General features: G+C 41.0%; 2 protein-coding genes across 3 annotated transcripts; both read right to left on the reverse strand.

The window, feature by feature from the left end:
• Positions 1 to 2124: 2124 nt before the first annotated feature.
• mylz3 (myosin, light polypeptide 3, skeletal muscle) lies at positions 2125 to 7850 on the reverse strand. Its single transcript, XM_084921744.1, has 6 exons — positions 4968 to 7850; positions 4574 to 4601; positions 3178 to 3321; positions 2926 to 3096; positions 2744 to 2821; positions 2125 to 2655 (listed from the first exon to the last, which is right to left on the reverse strand). The coding sequence occupies exons 1-6, from the start codon at positions 4968 to 4970 to the stop codon at positions 2627 to 2629; spliced, it is 453 nt and encodes a 150-aa protein (XP_084777870.1). The 5' UTR covers positions 4971 to 7850; the 3' UTR covers positions 2125 to 2626.
• A 1332-nt stretch (positions 7851 to 9182) lies between these two features.
• On the reverse strand, positions 9183 to 18877 carry lancl1 (LanC antibiotic synthetase component C-like 1 (bacterial)). 2 transcript variants are annotated; one of them, XM_084922004.1, is made up of 10 exons: positions 18774 to 18877; positions 18297 to 18443; positions 18090 to 18207; positions 16888 to 17098; positions 15912 to 16059; positions 15618 to 15764; positions 15014 to 15196; positions 12807 to 12983; positions 11954 to 12026; positions 9183 to 9921 (listed from the first exon to the last, which is right to left on the reverse strand). In XM_084922004.1, the coding sequence occupies exons 2-10, from the start codon at positions 18381 to 18383 to the stop codon at positions 9845 to 9847; spliced, it is 1221 nt and encodes a 406-aa protein (XP_084778130.1). In that variant the 5' UTR covers positions 18384 to 18443; positions 18774 to 18877; the 3' UTR covers positions 9183 to 9844. The 2 variants fall into 2 exon arrangements, with proteins under 2 accessions (XP_084778130.1, XP_084778131.1); XM_084922005.1 differs by having other exon boundaries at positions 18766 to 18868.
• Positions 18878 to 19493: the final 616 nt, after the last annotated feature.

A 19493-nucleotide genomic window follows, 5' to 3' on the forward strand; every position in this document is an offset into this window, starting at 1 on the left:
GCACTGTACATCCTGAGGGATTGTTAACATTAGGAAACATCTAATGCACAGTCCAGAATGGAGATATTTCATTCAATAATCACACACTTTTTTTATGTTATTTCAGTTTAACTAGATGATTCACACTTTTTTGCCCAACAGAAAATGGTCCAGACAAGTGGGCTGCTTTAAGAAACCAAAAACAAACGAGTGAAATCTGGTGGTTTATTGAGCTTTATTGATCTTCTGCAGTACCAGTATGTTCTCAGTATGCTCTTTGACATTAAAAAGGAAAATTGTTGCTGGATGACTGAGAACCTTCACAGACAAAATTGTTACTGTTTCAAAACGACTCAGATATACCTTCCTCTTAAAAAGTGGAGAAAATCTCATTCAGCTCTCATGAAGTTTCATTTTACAGTCACTGGAAAGATTTTTCAGTGAATGTACAACAACTACATATTAGGACAAGTTTACAATGTAAATTGTTCCATTTTTCCTGTCACATGGTGCAATATAGAGAGATAGAAAAGAACATTTACTCTTTGACTCAAATCAGGCTGATGTCATAGGCACATACAAACAAATATTAATGATCATTCTGTTATAGCATGAATATTGCAAAATAAATCAACAGTAATTTTTACTCTAATAAAGAAAAGAAAAATTTTTTTAGTGGGGCAAAAGTCAACAATGGCTGAATGGCTTCTTATTTAAACACTGCAAATTATATGTAGCGATCTTTAAAATGCATCGGCAAAAACAGAGCACTTTAACTTTAATATATCAAAATTTGGTTGATCTCTTTTGGGGGAGCATTTTGTGTTTCTGTTCTTTTGTGAGTAATTTATTCAGTTTTACACACACACACACACACACACACACACACACACACACACACACACACACACACAATGTTATGGTTCATTTTTTTCCCCCCACTTTGTTTTTTTCTCTCCCTTTGTCTGATTTTTAATGTTTTATGTCCACTTTTAGTGTTGGACCTACATGGACTCTCTATGCTTTTTCGTGCTGGCTGGATCCTTTGAACGTAAAAACAAATGAAGGAACCACTTTGGATCAAATCCAGCTGAAGTCTCAGTTTTAACTGTTTACAGTCCATACTTTCTGTGTAACATTCATTTGAATATTGAATAAATTGTATGAATATCTTTCAATATGTAGATATCTAGGAATATCTTATTTTTAGAAAGAACCAAAATGACAGAAATATATTTTTGTAAAATTTCAATTTAAAATCTCATATATTGTATGTGTGTTTGGTAAGTAATCTACATTTAGATTAACCAAATTAACCTTAAATAAGTGCTAATAAAATTAGAATTTTTGTTTTTTGTAAAGTAGCTGGTAGACACTATTCTATTATTCTTCATTCTGTCTTTTTGACTTTATTGTTTTAATGGACTAAAATCATGTTTTATTATATATTGCTAACAATTTTGCTTGTACTGTTAGCTAATAATGTAAATTCTAGTTTTTGTTTCCAATTCAGTAGCTAGCTGCTATAGTATAACTACTATTGAAATCCAATTTATTTAGCTAAATTTTTTTTTAACTGTGTCCAAACTGTTATGTGTTTCAACTATAATGTTAGCTAACAATAGAACTGCTAGCTACATGGAAGTATCCCATAGCTTTTTCATAATTTTAGCTAGCTACCGTATTACAGCGATCACCCCAGTATATCTAGGATAGATTTTTACCTGTTTAATCATTCTTTGCTCACTGTACCCTAATTGTTAAAAAATTGAACAGTTGAACAATTAGACTGTTGTATTGTTATTCCATAATTTTAGCTAATATACATTTTTGCAGAATTATTTACAAACTGATTATTTTAGCTACACATCGGTGTCCATTATTGTTTCATTATGTATATTTAACAATTTTATTGTTTATAGTTACTTGGCTATACTTAAAGCTAATTCTTCAGTTCTTAATTCACTTTCTGACCCTTTTCCTTTTTAAATGTATTTAATAATTTATGCTTTCTTTTTTGGCTCTATCTTATTCATAGCCTTTTGTTAAGCATCAACTTTTTTACATAAATTTCTTCAATCTGAGACCTGCGGCTTGCAGTCTACAAAAGCATGTGGGCAATGAAAGATCAAGAATCAACCCAGATGGGATGTACGTTGGAAAAGTTTATTCTCAAATGAAGAGAGTGAAAATAAATACAACTTTTCAGGGAAGGAGGGAGCTCTGGCGCTCTGACCACAACCATTCTCCAGCACCTTTGGCATTGCTGGGCCAGTGATGGCGTGACTGAATGAGGTGGCGGTGGGAATGGAGGGATCTACCCTCACTTGATGAGTGGTCACCCCTTTTCCCCCGTTCCTCACCCCATGTGGTGAGTGGAGACGCGCCCCAGTGGGGGGAAGTAGAGGCCGAGTGATGGAGGTCTACAATGGAGAGGTGATGGCGATGTCCCAAGAGAGGAGGGTGAGAGACGAAATGGAAAAGAAAACAAAATAAACAAAACGAAAAAATGGGCGTGCTTCAACATCCCTTGTACATAGTCCTTGTCTTTCCGTGGTTGGTCTTTGAAACAGTGTAGATGTCACGAACACTGTGGGGCTGTCTGTAGGCGAGCTACAGTTTCTTCAGCACTCTCGCTGCTGGCCTCTTACACAGACATGATGTGCTTGACGAAAGCTGCAGGAAGAAGTTCAAATATTTAGCTTCCTGGAAATTCAAAAAAAAAAAAAAAAAGGAAGTGGAATGGTTTGAAGTCCGGTCTTACCCTCATAGTGCACACTGCCGTTCTCGTCCTCCTGGCCGGCCATAAGGGCATCAATCTCTGGCTCGCTCATCTTCTCTCCTGTGGATGCACAACGATCCATGTCAGGGATATGTTTCCCATTTCACTCACTATTGCATGCTAAGCAAACTATATGTGTGTGCTTCTAAATTTAGGAGGCTCACCCAGAGTGGACAGCACAATACGCAGCTCAGCACCCATGACTGTGCCATTGCCCTCCTTGTCGAAGACGCGCAGACCCTCAACGTAGTCATCATAGGTTCCCTTGGGTTGAGCGTCGACCTCCTTCAACATAGGTATGAAAGCGTCGAAGTTGACCCTCTTGTTGGCCAAGTCTGTTGATAGCACACCAAATTATTACACATACCATGACACAGACTGCTCTTTTGTGTTAGAAAAAACAGTTTATGTCTCACCATCAGCAGTTGGGTTGCCCAGAATCTTATTAACGGCCCCGTTGGTGGGATTCTGGCCCAGAGCACGCATGATGTCAGCCACCTGGTTGTAGGCCACCTGGCTGTCACCAACTCTGTCAAAGAGACCAAAAGCCTCCTTGAAGTCTGGCCAGGAGGAGAGAAACAAAGTTGAGTACAAGTTCTTCAGGACTTATAGTTAAGGCTTCAACAATAAGGAAGAATTAAAACAAAAAAGTCTGCCAGAGTCTTTTTTTTGTTCCATCCAAATGGTATAATTGATATTATTTTTATGGCATGACATCCATGTTTTCTTTGCTGTGTTAGATCCATCCCCTTTGGGTTTCCTACTCTATCTATTACAGTGTTACCAATAGTCGTCTATGTCAGTTGCACAGTGCCACAATGTAGAGGAAGATTAAAGACAGTAAAAGCCACATAATTCTGTCATTGTTCTCAGCTAATTGAGAGGGACAGCTGTGAAGAGGAAGGCACCAACTGGGGGCCCAGACAATGGTTGGCTATGTCTGTGAATCCCACCAGGAACTCAAAGTGACCTTTTTGACAGATTAATGTGTTCGTGTGGCTTCTGAACAGCAGTTGTACCCTTCCACCACACTCGACCCACCCCGTCCTTCTACATTCCTGCCTCCACTTGCATTTACAGCAACATTGCGTGCAAACTGATACACCCTGACAGAGAAACGCAGGCCATTTAGAGACATAGCGACATGGCCCCCCATGCAGTCAAACCCAAGAATGCTGACTGGGCCGTAATTAACACCGTAACTTGGAAAGGAACTTAATGTTAGACATATAGTATAGCTGTACCAGAATGTGCAGAAGCAGCACTAAACAAATAAGCCTGATTGAAAACGTGTTAAAGGTTTGCCTGCAAGTCTAGGATACACAACTGGAAGAGTTTTAACTACACAAAAGTATCCATGTCCAAATGGGGACCCCAATATATCCCATAGGGCATGTTTATAGAGGACATGTCTTTCGGCAGTTAAACAAAAAAGGTATGGGGTGATTCAGATTCTTGTGTAAGCTGATGCCACCAGCACTGCATCTTAAACCCTGACCTAAGGATTAACGCCCCTCCTGAATAAGGACAATGGCGACTTGCAAGACAAGGCTGAGAATAGACATGTCTGAAATCTTTCCCGACAGCTGGAGAAGTTGGTAGAATGGCATGGCGCTTGTCATCCTCTGCTTCCACTTTTCTAGCACTTTAATCAGATTAAAAGTTCATCTAAGTAAGCCTGGAGCTACTCTGAGAATTTGGTTCGTGTGACAATTGCAAAAGCTAGACGTAAATACCTACCAGCACATTGATTGAGAGGTTGGTGCCTTCATATATAAGGCAAAATTTCTCTTTTTCTTTTTCTTCACTTACCCTCAATCTGGTCCGGTGTGAACTCAGTCTGTCACATTTAAAAAGGCACATTAACAAATACACAAACACACAGAAAACAGAGAAATAAAGAAAAACAAAATGAGTATATCCGGCTTATGTAACTGTCCAAAGGATTCTGAACACATGATGGATGCTGAAACTCTAAAACGGCCTCTTTGCATTAGAATATTAGCCTTTTTAGACATTAAACATAGACATGTGAATGCATTCCAAGACTCTAGTCCTGGGTGCCAGTCTTCATTTTGCCTCACTAGCAAAAGTCTCAGTTTTGGGGTCATTATCGAGCTCATATCCAAACCAATTAAAAGGAAAAAAAGGTAACTCCATCAGCAATGCCCCACCCAAAAGGTCCAAAACAGAAGTTCGTACACACCATTTTGGAGAGCAGGAGCTGGAGGAGATGAGAAGCTGAAGTCCCAAGACAGTGTGGTCCTTAGCCATGGTCAAAGCACCCCTCTTATTTATTCCGGGCATGTGATGTCACATATGCTAATGAGCAGATCAGATGACACATTGGAACATCTTTAACTTTCTTAGGGCAAATGGAAAGGAGAGCTGTACGCCCTCGGAGCAGTGGGAGTAGGCCTTTAGAAGGGGACAGGGCTATTTTTAGAAGGCTGAAAGAACGGTTGCAAGATTTCAAAGAGTCTGTGAATGCATTACAATTTCAACCGAAATGCTTTCGGCAGCATTGACACTCAGACTTCTCTCCTCTGGAAAGAGATGTACAGCTGGTGAGTGAAAATGCAGAAAACTCAGCTTCCTTGAGGCTCACTTGAGGAGGGCTCCAGGTGTGAGGAGCTCATTTACAGGGTGGTATTTTTAAACAGCCCCACCGCTCCTCCTCTTATGGTTAAATAACAGAACCGGGCAAAAAATCGTTTGAAAAGTTCACTCCATTCAGGCATGTGTTAAAAACATTGACACTGAGTGGCAGATAACCTGAAAACAACAGGTTTTATAACAATTCTAAAGACCTTAAAAAGATTTGCTCTCACAGCGCTACCCTCAGAATAGGACAAGTAACAAATAAATTCATAATGTGCAGATTTGCTGGCTTCAACTAACTAAAAATTGATCAGTTTGTCCATTAATAAATAGGCAAATACACTGGAGCAAAGTTAAGCTTACATAATGTAGGTTATGTTATTAAGAACTACATTCATAGCACAATAAATGACGTTTTTAAAAGTCAATTTCATTTCCATCTTCAGCAGAGCTCTCCATGGTGCTGACAGCGGAACAGAAAGAACCAATAAGATTAATCTTAATAAATGAATTTCTCGATACATTTTTTGATGTAACAAACTTAATTTAAAAAACTGGAAAAAAATCAAAAATCATTGCCTGCGATTCTGCGAAGTGCAGTTTCATTTTTCAAGTTATTTATAGCCCACCTATTACAAATCACAATTTCAAAAGCATCAAGGTTATCCTTACTTTATGTAAGTAATAGTAACTAATCCTCATATACAATTATTACCCAACAGTTTAGATTCATAGATGCATAGAGGTTCTTTTTAATCGTTTATCTGTAGAAAGCATTTTAACTTTTTCTTTTATTGTCTGGTGTTTCCACTCTCTGTAGTTTATAAGACCAAACTCAGTAGGCTTGTAAACATGGGCAGTAAGAGGTCAGCAACAGCATAGTATGTGCCAACTTTGGGAGTCATGAGTGATGGGACGGGGCGAGACATTCACAGAGACGTAACACACAGTCATCATAGTCAAGACAGCAGTACACCAGCCCTGTGAGGACCTCGCGCCCCGAGGTAGTTTATACCTTGTACAACTCTGCTGAACACATCCAGGTGATATTTGTTATGATGTGGGATGACATAGATGTCTTTAATGTCTGTAACTGTGATATTGTTGTTGTGGTTATTTGTCTGACAGTCGCCCCGAAGCACAAATTTCTGAAAGGATAAATAATAAATCTAATTGAATCAATCCATCCATCCTCCCAACTCTAAGTTGTGCTGACATCTGTCCGTCCATCCGTTCATCCGTCCGTCCATCCATCCATCCGTCCATCCATCCATCCATCCGTCCATCCATCCGTCCGTCCATCTGTCCATCCATCCATCCAATCCAATCAGTTCAGGGTTGCAGAAATTTTTTAAAATGTAAGTTTTTTTGGGTAGAATTTGACTCTTGGTTCGAATTAGATAATTAGTTTGGTATCACAGGGCAGAACCACAAATGAAGGTAGGAGATAGTGACCAGACCCTAAGAGTAAACAGTTGGATAGTAGGTAATATAGCATCATAGCAGCTACATGAAACAGGCACAAAGAAGGCAACAAAAAAAAAAACCTATTGAGAAAAGGAGGCAGAAATAGAGACAAGACAGGGAAAACAGAGATAACTGGAGTCTTTGATTGGTTAGAGGCTGTCAGATTCATACGAATCTTTCATTTTTTTAAATAATTTGTTCATTGCTGTCTGTTTGGAGGGACGCCAGTATTGACAGATTCCTGATATTCTTTGATTTCAGCTGCTCTGCTTTTCTCTTTAAAAAGGCGATTATTGGATTCAAGTCTGTCAACATACTAGGACAGGTTGTAGTGTGATTCTGGCAGTTTCCTCATTGTTCTGTTAGGCCTCTGCAGACTGGGAGCCATCCCGTCAACCAGTATTTTGGTATATACACAATCTACTAGTCTTCCCAAAACCTTTCACATGGTAATCGTCTGTGAACCACGTGCGCCCAACTTTCAGAAGTCTTCTTTTGGAATTCTTTAGCAAAATTCAATCTTGGAGTTTTCCTTTAAAGAGCCAGCAGTGTTTTTTCGCTTAGGGTGCGTCCATAGAAGATGGCATTATGCTATGTGTTGTGAGCCATTTCCATTTATAAACCCTGTGCCAAATCTGAAGCGCTAGCTTTCTTAGAGCTAGACTGTGCAAGTAATGCACTGCCCATGGTGTCATTTTAGGAGGTCAGTTGCTGGTTAGCACGATTATTGCTGCAGCTGTGCTTCGACTGACTTTCTGTCGGTCCCCAGTCTTCTTGTATCCTTTTTCCATCCTTAATTTAGATTGTTCAGTTCCTCTGGCAGTTCTTTTTCTATTTGGAACAACACATAGGTCCAAACAACAAGGAGGCTCTGGTGTTCACAAGTCATTTTATAGTCATGTTCATTGGTTCAAATCATGTCAGTGATCACTGGTGTGTTTATTGCTGGTTTGGTTTCTGCCTCAGGGCCTGTATTGTCAGTACAGTCTTTCTGGTATAGTATTGTTTTTATGACAGTCTACTTGTCAACTTGACAGTACCATTGATACAAACTATTATTTCAAATATAAAATGTTCTGAAAATTTAGAAAGCTGTGAATTTCATAGAAGAAATCTGTTTTTTTGTTTTTTTTCCATGCTTTAGGTTAAATATATGCTCATCTCTGCTGTCACATACATGTGACTCCATGTGGGTAACAGCCTAGAAGCAGTGATCCCTGTGTGTTAACACTGAGTGTTGTAGAAGGCTCAGGGAAGATTGGTTTAGGCGAGGGAGACTATATATGCCTGCGTGTTTCATTAATATAAACTTATTAATGAAAAATATCATGCCAATTATGTATAAATACCAGCTACAGTACTGTGCAAAAGTCATTTATAATACTTTGCTTCCAAGGAGCGAGACTTTCTTGCTGTCAGTTGGTGTTGAGCAATAGGTCTCCAGTGCATATTGTGTGCAGGATATCCTTAAAAGATTTGAGGAAACTGGAGTCGAGGACCAAAGCAGAAGTGTCAGGCCTGAAAAATCAACTACAGATGGACAAGATTTAAAAGTCCTGTCCTTAAACATCCAAAGAAGAGCTTTGAATGTCCTTCAAGAAGCCTGGAGAACTATTCCTGAAGACGACTTAAAGAAATAACAAGAAAGCTGCCTAAGAGAGTTCAGACTGTGCTGAAGAATAAAGGTGGTCACACCAAATATTGACTTTCAAGCTCGATAGAATTGTACAAATATATATATATATATATATATATATATATATATATATATATATATATATATATATATATATATATACACACATACATATACACATACACACACACACACACACACACAGACACGATTGTTAAAATAGAAGAAATGTTTTCTCTAAAGTAGGTCCAAAAGGAAGGAAAGACACTTATAGTGCTGCTAGGCTGCCTAAGTTGTCATCGTCTATGTAACACAAAGCAATCAGCTGCTGAGCATCAGAACGGACACGTTGGAGGACACTTGCAGGATCGCGTGAACCACAGTGAAGCACAGTGAAGCACATGCCTTTGGAGACCACTCCCCTCCTGGACAGATGAGCTCTATTTTTACTCTCATTCCCACTGGTGGTGTTGAGTTTCTCCTACGCTGCGTTTGCTCTGCGAAGACTGGGGTCTCAAGACTCCCTGGTACAGTAGCCACCTCCCCCTTCACCACCTCCTCCTACCAAGCTGGCCTTGGGTCATAAAGAAGCTCTGGCAGGGAGCTTAAAAAAGAGAGATGGCATTGTGTTGCTGCTTGGTACATGAGCCTTATATGGAAAAGACTGGATTAGATGAGCTAATGGTCCCACAGAGGAAGAAAAAGAGAAAATTCAACTCATTGCAATACAATATTTATCACTTAAAGCCAGTTTAAACCCAAACTTTGCTTGCATACACCAAATGATAATGAAAAAAAAAAAAAAAACATCTGATGAGATATAAATACACTGCTAATGAAGTCACCACTGAGTGAACTTTGTGGCTCTCTGCTGCCCCTCTGTGCTTTTTCTTCACCGCTGCACAACATCGACAAACTAGGCAGCTGTGTTATGTCTGGTGCAACGCAACGGAGCATTGCACCAGACATTTCTACACCCAAAACAAGTAAGACAATAGAAAACAAAAGCATTTAAACTTACAGACAGCAGACAGATATATACAGCTAAGTGCTAAAAAAAATTACAGTCAGCTTTCCCACGTTTTCATTTTAAAATTAGTTCCCTTCCTTTTAGTTCACAGAGCAGGGGTTGCTGGGGCATGCTAGGGAAGCTCACAACCTTGACACGTTTCCAAAACATTACAGGAAATGTATTGTTAATAACACATGACGTTTCCAGGTGGGAAAAGCAGGAAAAACATGGCACAATGTCTGAATGTTGAATTAAAAGCCAGCCGTCATGACTGCGGTGCCCATGTGTGACAAAGAGCAGAGCGGTGTGGGTCTTCTTATTCAATGATTTCCAGTGTGGGTCTGGGATCATTACCCGCGGACACTTTCTACACCTCAAAGGCCGGGAAGCGGGCGCTCATTGGATGCAGAAGGTCAGCCAGGAAGTAGATGGTGCCTGCCATGCCTGATAAGAAGAAGGGACACTGTTTAGTTAGTTTAGTTTCCGTAGATACACGACCAATAATCTGGCCTCCCCAGTCAGCTAGCTGTGGTCTCATGCATGTATCACTTATTCCTATCAGATGAATTATATACTTTACTTATGAGTCATTATGTTTTTTTTAATACAGTTATATTTGAATGATTACCAAAGCAGGACTTTGAATCGTCTCTAAAACAGACTACCCAGACAGCTGGAGCTGACTGCTGTTGCTAGAGACTGAACTGAACCTCTCCACCACGTTTCTGCTGTTGGGGCAGAAATCCAAAGACTTTGAAGATTCTGGTATTTTATTTATATGTTTCTCTAGTAAAAACACATTCGTCTGTGTGTTGTACACAAATATAGCTATAGCATTATCTCATAATTTAATATTGCAGTGGATACATCCACTATCACTAAGAACTGACCTTGGTAAGGCAGCTTATCAGTTTTCTACATTCACTTAGTAACAGAGAATCAGTTTGGTTGATGTAATTATTAGAAAGCTGATATTTGTACCCTTTTTGTTAAACCTGCAACCCTGGCTGCTTTAACACTGCACTGCAGAAAGTATTCACTCACCCATTCAAAATCAGGTGTTCCAAAAGTTTCCATGGCAACAGGTGTATAAAATCAAACACCTAGGCCTGCAGACTGCTTCTAGCAGCTCAGTGACTTCCAGAGTGGTACAGTGATAAGATATGCCATCTTATTGTGCAACAAGTCCAGTCGTGAAAGTTCGTCACTACTAAATATTCCACAGTCAGCTGTTAGTGGGATTATAGCAAAATGGAAGCAATTGGGAATGCTAACAACTCAGCCATAGAGTGGTAGATGGTAGAGTGCGTTGAAGTGGATGGTGCGCAGAGGTCACTAACGTTTTGCACAGTCAATCGCTACAGACCTCCAAACTTCATGTGGCTTCTGATTAGTTCAAGAACAGTATGGAGAGAGCTTTATGGAATTGGTTTCCACGCTGAGACGTGTTCTCTGGAGTGACGAATCACACTTCTCCATCCACTCTTGGTTGGGCGGTTGCCAGGGGAATGGTACTCCATGAACTTCACTGTGCCAAGTGTAAAGTTTGGTGGAGGGGGGGCCAAGGTGTGGGCTTGTCTTTCAGAAGTTGAGCTTGGCCCCTTGGTTCCCATAAAAAGAAATCTTAATGCTTCAGACTACAAAGACATTTTGACCATGTCATGCTCCTAACTTTGTGGGAACAATTTGGGGATGGACCCTTCCTGTTCCAACGTGACTGCACACCAGTGAACAAAGCAAGGTCCATAAAGACATGGATGTGCACGTTTGGTGTGGAAGAAGTTGACTGGCCTTCACAGAGTGCTGACCTTAACCCGACAGAACAGCTTTGGGATGAATTAGAGCGGAGACTGTGAGCCAGGCCTGGCTCACAGTCTGACCTCACAAATGTGCTTCTGGAAGAACGGTCAGTAATTCCCATAAACACTCCTAAACCTGTGGAAAGACTTCCAGGAAGAGTTGAAACTGTTATAGCTGCGAAAGCATGATCTGACATCATATTAAACCCGATGGGTTAAGAATGGGATGTCGCTCAAGTTCATGTGTTTGGGAAGGCAGACGAGTGAATACTTCTGGCAGTACATTGTGCATTTATGTGTGAGGGACAGATGAACATGTGTGAAGCAGCTGGCTGTGATTACAAGTTCTGCCAACTTCATATTTCTTACCACAGAAGCCAATTTAGCTCCTTTCAAAATAATCTTATTCAATTTCCACTGCACTACTCCTGTAATCTCACAGCATGAGTCATTTATTTGCACTTGTAATTCTTACTACAATGTAAGCCATGCCTGCAACCTGGCAACAGCAAGTCTTAAATATCTAACGATGTACCAAACCCAGAAAAATGGCATCACTAAAAATGTAGTGCTTAGTTTACCTTGTAATCTGTGACACATGTAACAAAAACTTAAAAAATGCCCTTTTGTGCGTAACATGATATTTTTGGGAGGTTGGATCTGCCATTATGCATTACCTTCAAAGAGAGAGAAGGGAGTGTCTGGTGTCCGACATCCATGTTTGCCGTAGTTCATACACCAGTCTGCAAACTGCAGCGAAAGAGAAAGTAATGTTACAACAGTAATGACACTGGACCGCTGATCCGTCTCCGGAGAACAGCGAGCAAATGTCAACAAGTCCTAAAAATCGGGCCCTTCTCCGTGAAATCCGAGCATCTGTCGATGTATCGGATTACGACCACAATGTTGTGCTTGGAGGCAGGCAACACATCTGAGGAGTCTATTTCCATCAATGAATAGATTCATATTAATGAAAGCACACGTGGAACTCTCGCCATCTGGAGTGCATCCAAGACCAGCTCGCTAGCGGCTAGCGAGCCACGCTTTGACGCCAACTCGCACAGACAGCGACCGACCTGCTGTCAATAAACATAAAAGGCCCTGCCTCTCACATGCCCATCGTTTCTGGAATAATTTTCAATTTTAGGGCTGGCGAGTGACCAACTACGTTCTGATTGGTTAAGCTTTGAACTGAAGTTCAATATGACTTTTGCGTCTCACATCAAAGTCGTTGAGCGTCGAGGGAGGACGCGACAGAGACTCAAAAATGGAATTATAAAAGGACTTCTCGTGGCTTTCTACAAACGCATTAAAATTTCAGGGATAAAAAACGTCCTGCTCTTATGAGGAACCCCTAGTCATAACTCTACAGCCTCAAACAGTGGAGGCATTAATCAAGCCTTTGGACACTAATTATGATGGATGCACTGCTGGTGCGACGCAATTAATATTTGCAGTTATTTGATCAGACGACTGGCCGCTGCAGCCCAGGAGTGATTACATTATTAAAGAGCTTTTATGTCCTCTCACCATGCAGGCTCTGTACAGGTGCTTCGGATCCTGCGTATGCCGGTACAACGCCAAGAAGGTGTAGGCGTTACCAGCCGCGCCGTGGCACAGGCCGTAGCCCTTTTTCAGCAGGCCGTACCACCACACCACCTCCCCGCACTGCAGAGCGTCGCCCAGGTACTGAGGAACTCTGAAAGCCTGGAATGAGGGACATGTCATCATCTTAACTGTGATAAGCATAAAGCAGATCTTGATTTCTGTGAGATCTGAATTAAAAAAAACCTCCAAGTTAAAAAGAGAACCTCAGCGGTACTGTATAAACGATACCCTCTGTCTCATGTAGCACGATAAGTTAAGAAATACTACAAATAAACTGTTCTGTGGATATGTTCTGTGAGGACTGTTTGTCCTTCAAATGTCATTCATTGGCAATATTATTCAATTTAGACAGAAAAGGGAGAATTTTATGAGATTAAAACATGACTCTACTTCACCACAAGATGGCACTATGAGTCTTTCGATGACCCCTGTGTTTCTCAGACAGTGGTTTTTAACCAAGTACCCCACAGAACCCCTTTAATTTGTCAGTTAGGCTTAGCTAACTGTTTATAACCATCCATAAGTAACAACTTATTTCAACCCTTTACCCGCAGCTTTTAGTGACTATTCCAGTTAACAGCTGCCCACAATGTTTAGTGACTGGTTTGAACTGCTTATCCACCAGTTCACTTAGCTAAAGTACTGTGCAAAAGTCTTGAGTCACCCCTCATTTCTTTATATGTTGCTAGGAAATCTGGAAATAGGTGCTGACAAGGAGCAAAATATAATGAGCTGAAAGATGGCTCAAGACTTTTGCACAGTTATGCATTTTAACTGTTTAACTATTTAATTTTATGGACAGTTAACAAAAATATTAATGCAGTTTAATCTTTAAATTCATACTTACAGCTAACACATTGTGGGGATTAGAGAAATATTTTGCTGCTATTGTTAATAATCATCATCATTACCATTGCATTAATAATTAATATTGATATTGTATTCAGATGTTTAAACATATTGGTACCCAATTAGCCTTTATTACAGGTGCAGTTATAACCACTTTAAACTGTTGAGTTAAATCAATAATCTTAAATGCTTTTGAATGCTTGTTATAATCTTAAATGTGTATGTGCTGATTCTGTTGGGTTATAAAAGAAAGGCCTAACTCTGAGTACACTCTGTGCCAAAGTAGACAGGAAGCGCAGGCTTTTGCAGAGTGTGCTTGTGAAAGTGAAACTAAAGCAGAGTCTAAGTGTAAGTTACTTTGAGGAGCTGTTGGGAGGATGCTATTTGAATAACCAGGTTATTCATTATTGTCTTTTATTCATTTATATCTTTTGATTAAGCTTTTAGTAGAGGTTCTTGATTAAAACATTTATTCAACATATTACAGATATAGTTTCAGTTAGGTTATTATGCACATGAGAATTGGCCTCTCTTCTCATAAGACAAAGTTCGTGTGAGGTCGAGCCACACACACACACACACACGTACACATACACACACTTACACAGCAGTTAGACTCAGGGGTAGGTGAAGGTTCAAATAATATTTTGTAAAAGCTTGCAACTGCAAAATTGTGCCTGCAAAAGAACAGTTTGTTGCAGAATGTGTGCCTGATGTTCCAGACGATAAGCGAGCGTCCGGCAGCGACAGGAAGACACCTGGGATGGAGACAAGGCGATGTTGTTTTGCAAACTGTGTTAAAAGTCATTGTGGTTTTGATTTGATGTATGCATATATTGTATCTGCTTAACGCATGAGGGGGCGTTATAAATTTCCCTGATGGTATAAAAACAACTGATTGTGTATTGTTCGAGAGAGATCGATGCTGATTGTGTAACAGTGTTCATCTCTCCACGCGTGTTCATTAAAATCATCGTTTGACTCCACCCGGCCGGATCAGTGTTGTTATTTTGGAATTCCTCCTGTATCCCTCCTCAATATTTGAACCCTAACAACATCCATACAACTGCACTTTTATGCATTACTTTTTTTTTTATGCATTACAACTGCTGCTTTTTTTTTTATGCATTACAACTGCTGACTTTTCTGCTTAACACTGTCCCGGTGAACAGACTAACTAAATGCAGTTTCATGTAGGACCTGGTACACAAACAGACTGAACAGACTCACTGTTTCTTTCTGCAAATGAGTAATCAAATTTTCAAGCTCTCAGTCTTTACCTTGTAGGCCTGCAGGAGCATGTACACGACCCCTGGAGATCCGTGGCACCAGTGCACCAGCAGGTCTCGATCGTCCCCCATGCAGGGAGGGTAGTTTCCCGAGGGGAACTTAAGACGGCAGACGTGGTCGACGCTGGGTTTCACCAGCCTGTGCACGAGCTCCTCCGAGAACACAAAGCCAGGCTGTGAAGGAGGGGTTAGATCAAGTTCAGCGGAGGAAAAAAAGGTGACAGGTGGCAACTTTGGTAGAGCGCGAGGTACCCTGGAAACAGACAGATTAGCTTCTGCACAAGAGCACTTATTAGAAAGTTAACTTTGGAGCTAGCATAATTAACTTTTTAGATGGCATAACAAATATTTGCAGGCTGGCTTCTTAAACGAGGAGAGGGATTTGTATGTTTTCTTTGATTCTTAGAACTGAAAATTTAATAACTTCAGCTTTCAGAGTTCTTGGTGCAGCCATAGATCCCTTCGAATGAAAGTGCATTATACACAACCACAAAGTACACCGAATTACTGCAAAACCACAGAAAATTATTTCCCATATGGCCTGCACAAGCACAAGACTACTCCACTTGCATCTAAAACCAGGATCCTGTTCTACCTGCATGAGGAAGTAGTAGATGCCAGCCAGGCCGTGGGCGGCCCCCACATACTGCTCCTGGTACCACTCGTACATCAGGGGGCTCTGGTTCTGGACCCGGAACTTCCTACTGAGGTGCTCACCCGATTCCAGCACAGCCTGGGTGATCTGCGGAAGGAAGCAAAAATATAAATTAGTGGAGATAAATGAGAGAAAATGGTTTAAACCTAGAGGTTTCTATGGCAACTGTCGCTCTCACAAAGAAAATACAACAAAATAAAAAACTTTGGACTGAGCGCACTGTTTCTGAATCACCTGTTGGATGTATCCATCTGGAATCCTGTCTTTTCCAAGCTGCTGGTTGATGAAGACCAGTGAGTAGAGGTAGCCCACCCGCCCATACAGCAGCTCGTCTGGCAGCCCGCCCGAACCCTTCACCACCGTCTGGTGGTACTGCATCAGCCTGGTGGAGAGGCACAGGAAGTTTGTGACAGATTTTTTGCACCACTGAACCACATCTTAAAATAGACCTTCTATTTATGACGACCTATAAGCGCGTACAATTAATTATATCATAAATGCGATTCCAGCTCCGGCAGTTAAATGAACTAGATCCGGACCATTAAGCTGGGAATTAAACTGGTCCAATCGGCTCCATTCGAGTGCATTTGATTCATACTGCAGATACTTAATAAAGCTGTAATAGCCTCAATAATACTAAGTGCAGTTGTATTGAAGAAAACATGCTGGCACGCAACAAAATGATGTAGGCTATACAAACTGCATATTTTAATGGCTACGGAGGGGGGGGTGGGGGTCTAAATTATTAACAGGGACAAAATGTTTCTTTTTGCAGCTCACAGGCTCAGACTGGTGCTCTATGTGTTTCACAACATCATGGAGGAGATCCCCACAGAGGCAGACGTGCCTCTAACCTGTAACAGAAGACTCTCAAGGAGAAGTCTTTCACAGGAGGTGAGGTTTTGCAGGAAAACAATGCTGCAAATGTGAGTGCTAGAGAGCGTTTCAGTAACAGTGGAGTGACATTACAGAGCAAATCCATAAAATAAAAAGCCTTTTTCAGTATTTTCTTTAGTGCATTTGACATTTTTTTTGGGCCAGGAAAACTATCGCCTGTCAAACAGGAGAAGAAATCTGGCATCAAAACACATTTTCCTAAAGAGAAACCTTCCAAGAAAGGAGAAAACTGCTGCAGACACAGTGGTGGTTACGTAGTACACTTTAATGTACACCTAAATTCATTACTTATACCGACTTATATGAGGCTGACCTGTTGATGCACTCGTCGCTCTCTTGCACTCTCTGAAGGCGATAGAAGACGACAGCAGCCACGGCCAGCGGCCCCGCATCCCCACACAGGAAGGTGACGTCATGGCGCCGGGTCAGGCACTTGAGGCTCTGGGTGACATGCTCGAGAGCTTTGTGAAGGAACGAGGGCTCCCTGAACACATCGTGGAGGTGCAGATAGAGCAGGGCGATGCCTTTTAAGACACAATGTTGAAAGTTTGGAAAGCGCCCCAGAAATTTTTCTTAATTTAAAGGTATACTGTATCTTGCAATTAGATGCCAGTAGATTTCAGTCAACTGAGTTCTGTTTTCTTAGCCCTCCCATTTCAATTGCATAATCCTAGCTACCATCGCTGCTTTAGGACAAACAACTCTGGCTGCCATTTATTTGTACTGAATGTATTTGTACTGTTTACCTCAGCTGTCAATGCTATTCAAGACGAAGAAGAAGTGTCCACCTTTATTTACTCTGAAAGAGGCTGTAAAAGTCTAATATGAGTCGATAAGTCCTTTAAGCCCCCTTCTGTCTGATGACAGTGATACTGAGGTGAGTTGTTGAGGATATCCTGAACTTTTCCAAGCACTGCTGTTTTTGCTGCTGTTAGCCTCTGTTAGCTGCTGTTAGCAAGCCTTACCAAAATGTTCTTTGAAGCAGCTCTAACATTGTTGTACCTGGACACTTAAACAACTCTTATAAAACTACTGCTTATTGGAGACAAAGTATGATTTTTAGGACACTCAAGCCTAACATTAGCTGGCTTAATGTTGGCTTAGCAAGAAGGTCCAGGGTTTGAATCCACCATCTGGCCGGGGACTTTCTGTGTGGAGTTTGGATGTTCTCCCTGTGTATGCGTGGTCAAAAGACAAGACTGCCCACAGTCCAAAGACATGCAGTTAGTGGAGTTAAGTTAGTGGAGGTTAAAGGTTATGCTAAATGGCACCACGGCACTCGCTCTTATGTATTATTAATGAATTAATTAAGTTTAGAAGAAGGTATCAGTCTGTTGGAAGACATAATTACACACTAATTCATGTTCATTAGTAGTCCACATAAAAAAAGAAGGTCTCACTGAAGTAAAGCTGCATACCAGGTAAACGACAGAACAGTCTCACAGCATGTGCACAGTTACGTGCATTTCCCTGCTACTTGACTTATTTATCCCAGCTGTGTAATGCTATCATCACCTGCCCAGCCAGTGTAAGCAGTGCAGTCTCTGGGATCAGCAGACCTAAGCCCATTCTCCATGACACCTAACAGCTCGCTGATCTTGCTGCTCAGCCGCTGGGCAAACTCTGGTGTGAGCTAAGGGTTTAAAAAAATACAAAACAAAAACTGTAAATATCATGGCGGACATGAAAGACATGCTCACACACTTCTTTTTCATGCATTACCTTTCCCTGAAAGTCAAAAAACGCCTGTGTGGATGCGAGGCTCCCATCATAGTCGGGGTAGGGATTCTTCAAGGCTCTTGTGTCCATTTTCAGAGCCTTGTTACTGCTGCTGCGCTGTTTTTTATTTTATCTGGGTCAGAAAATAATCTGCAGGGAAAAGAGGCAATATAAAAGCCGCAAGAAGCACAGACGAAGACCGTGTAATAGAAGCAAGACTAAAAATAGCAAATTATCGATCCTGTAACATAGAATATAAAAGAACACGGAGCATCGAGCCTGCTGGGCAGAGCTCCACACCCCCACACACCAACTCATGACAGCTAAGCTCAACTACGCTGCTTCTGATTACGCAGCTGAAGCTAGCTGCTAACATTAGCCGCTAGCTGCATGGTTATGTTGTTATAAAGTAATGAACGACTTTATACCTTCAAATTATGACAGGGTGAGAAAATAAAATAGAAATTTGCACCTTGGTACCTTTGCAAGCGATGCACTGTTGGTGTTTACTCTTCTTTGTCTTCACTTTAAGCTGACGGTACATCCGCACTGCTTTGCTCACTACTGACACCTCCTGCGGCAGGAGTGGTACTGCAGCTTAGAAACTCAGGGACGTCAAACTCATTTTGTATCGTGGCGTGAGCCACCTACACAGCACAGTTTAATCTGAAGTGTGCCAGAAACTCCCCTTTCTGTCAGTGTACATGAGGTTAAGTACACATCTAATCCCGGAGATATCTTAATATACGAAAAAGAAGTGCAGTTTCAACCCAGTTTCTCAATTTTTCAACTGATAAAGCTGATCTACTCTATCAGCATGACTCTTTGGGCTTAAATTGTAAGAAAGAAATGTGTAAAATTACAAAAAAAGAAGGAGAAAGCCTCTGATTGCTCATTGCCTAGACTGTCCTGTAAATATAAAAAAGATTTTTGTTGATTCATTGAAAATGTCCTACTTAACAGTCTAAAACAGGACTACCAACACTAACAAGGACACTAGCAATAAGCAGAACTAGAAAAAGATGAATCAGGAGGAATAAGGAGGGAGAAATGGTCTCTTCCTGTAACACCATTACCCATCTGGGGGTTGTGTTGTTGCCTGTCCAGTGCACCCGCTGTCACATTCATTTGCACCAAAGCTGCTGAAATTGGTTCACAACACTGTGCACTTCCTAACTGGACACACTGAGATCCCTGGAG

Source organism: Perissodus microlepis, chromosome 23 (assembly GCF_051167445.1).
Source record: "Perissodus microlepis isolate ML-2025 ecotype Zambia chromosome 23, ASM5116744v1, whole genome shotgun sequence".
NCBI classification, from domain to species: domain Eukaryota; kingdom Metazoa; phylum Chordata; class Actinopteri; order Cichliformes; family Cichlidae; genus Perissodus; species Perissodus microlepis.

What these genes read in the sequence shown, in the direction of transcription:
- mylz3 (XM_084921744.1), bottom strand. An exon ending in TATTGTGCTGTCCACTCTGG is followed by an intron (nt 2,822 to 2,925) that starts GTGAGCCTCCTA and finishes GTGCATCCACAG; the next exon opens with GAGAGAAGATGAGCGAGCCA. An exon ending in CGGCAGTGTGCACTATGAGG is followed by an intron (nt 2,656 to 2,743) that starts GTAAGACCGGAC and finishes TTCTTCCTGCAG; the next exon opens with CTTTCGTCAAGCACATCATG.
- lancl1 (XM_084922004.1), bottom strand. Translation starts at nt 18,383, where the DNA reads ATGGACACAAGAGCCTTGAAGAATCCCTACCCCGACTATGATGGGAGC. An exon ending in TTTTTGACTTTCAGGGAAAG is followed by an intron (nt 18,208 to 18,296) that starts GTAATGCATGAA and finishes TTAAACCCTTAG; the next exon opens with CTCACACCAGAGTTTGCCCA. An exon ending in TCCCTTCTCTCTCTTTGAAG is followed by an intron (nt 9,922 to 11,953) that starts GTAATGCATAAT and finishes TCTTCTTATCAG; the next exon opens with GCATGGCAGGCACCATCTAC.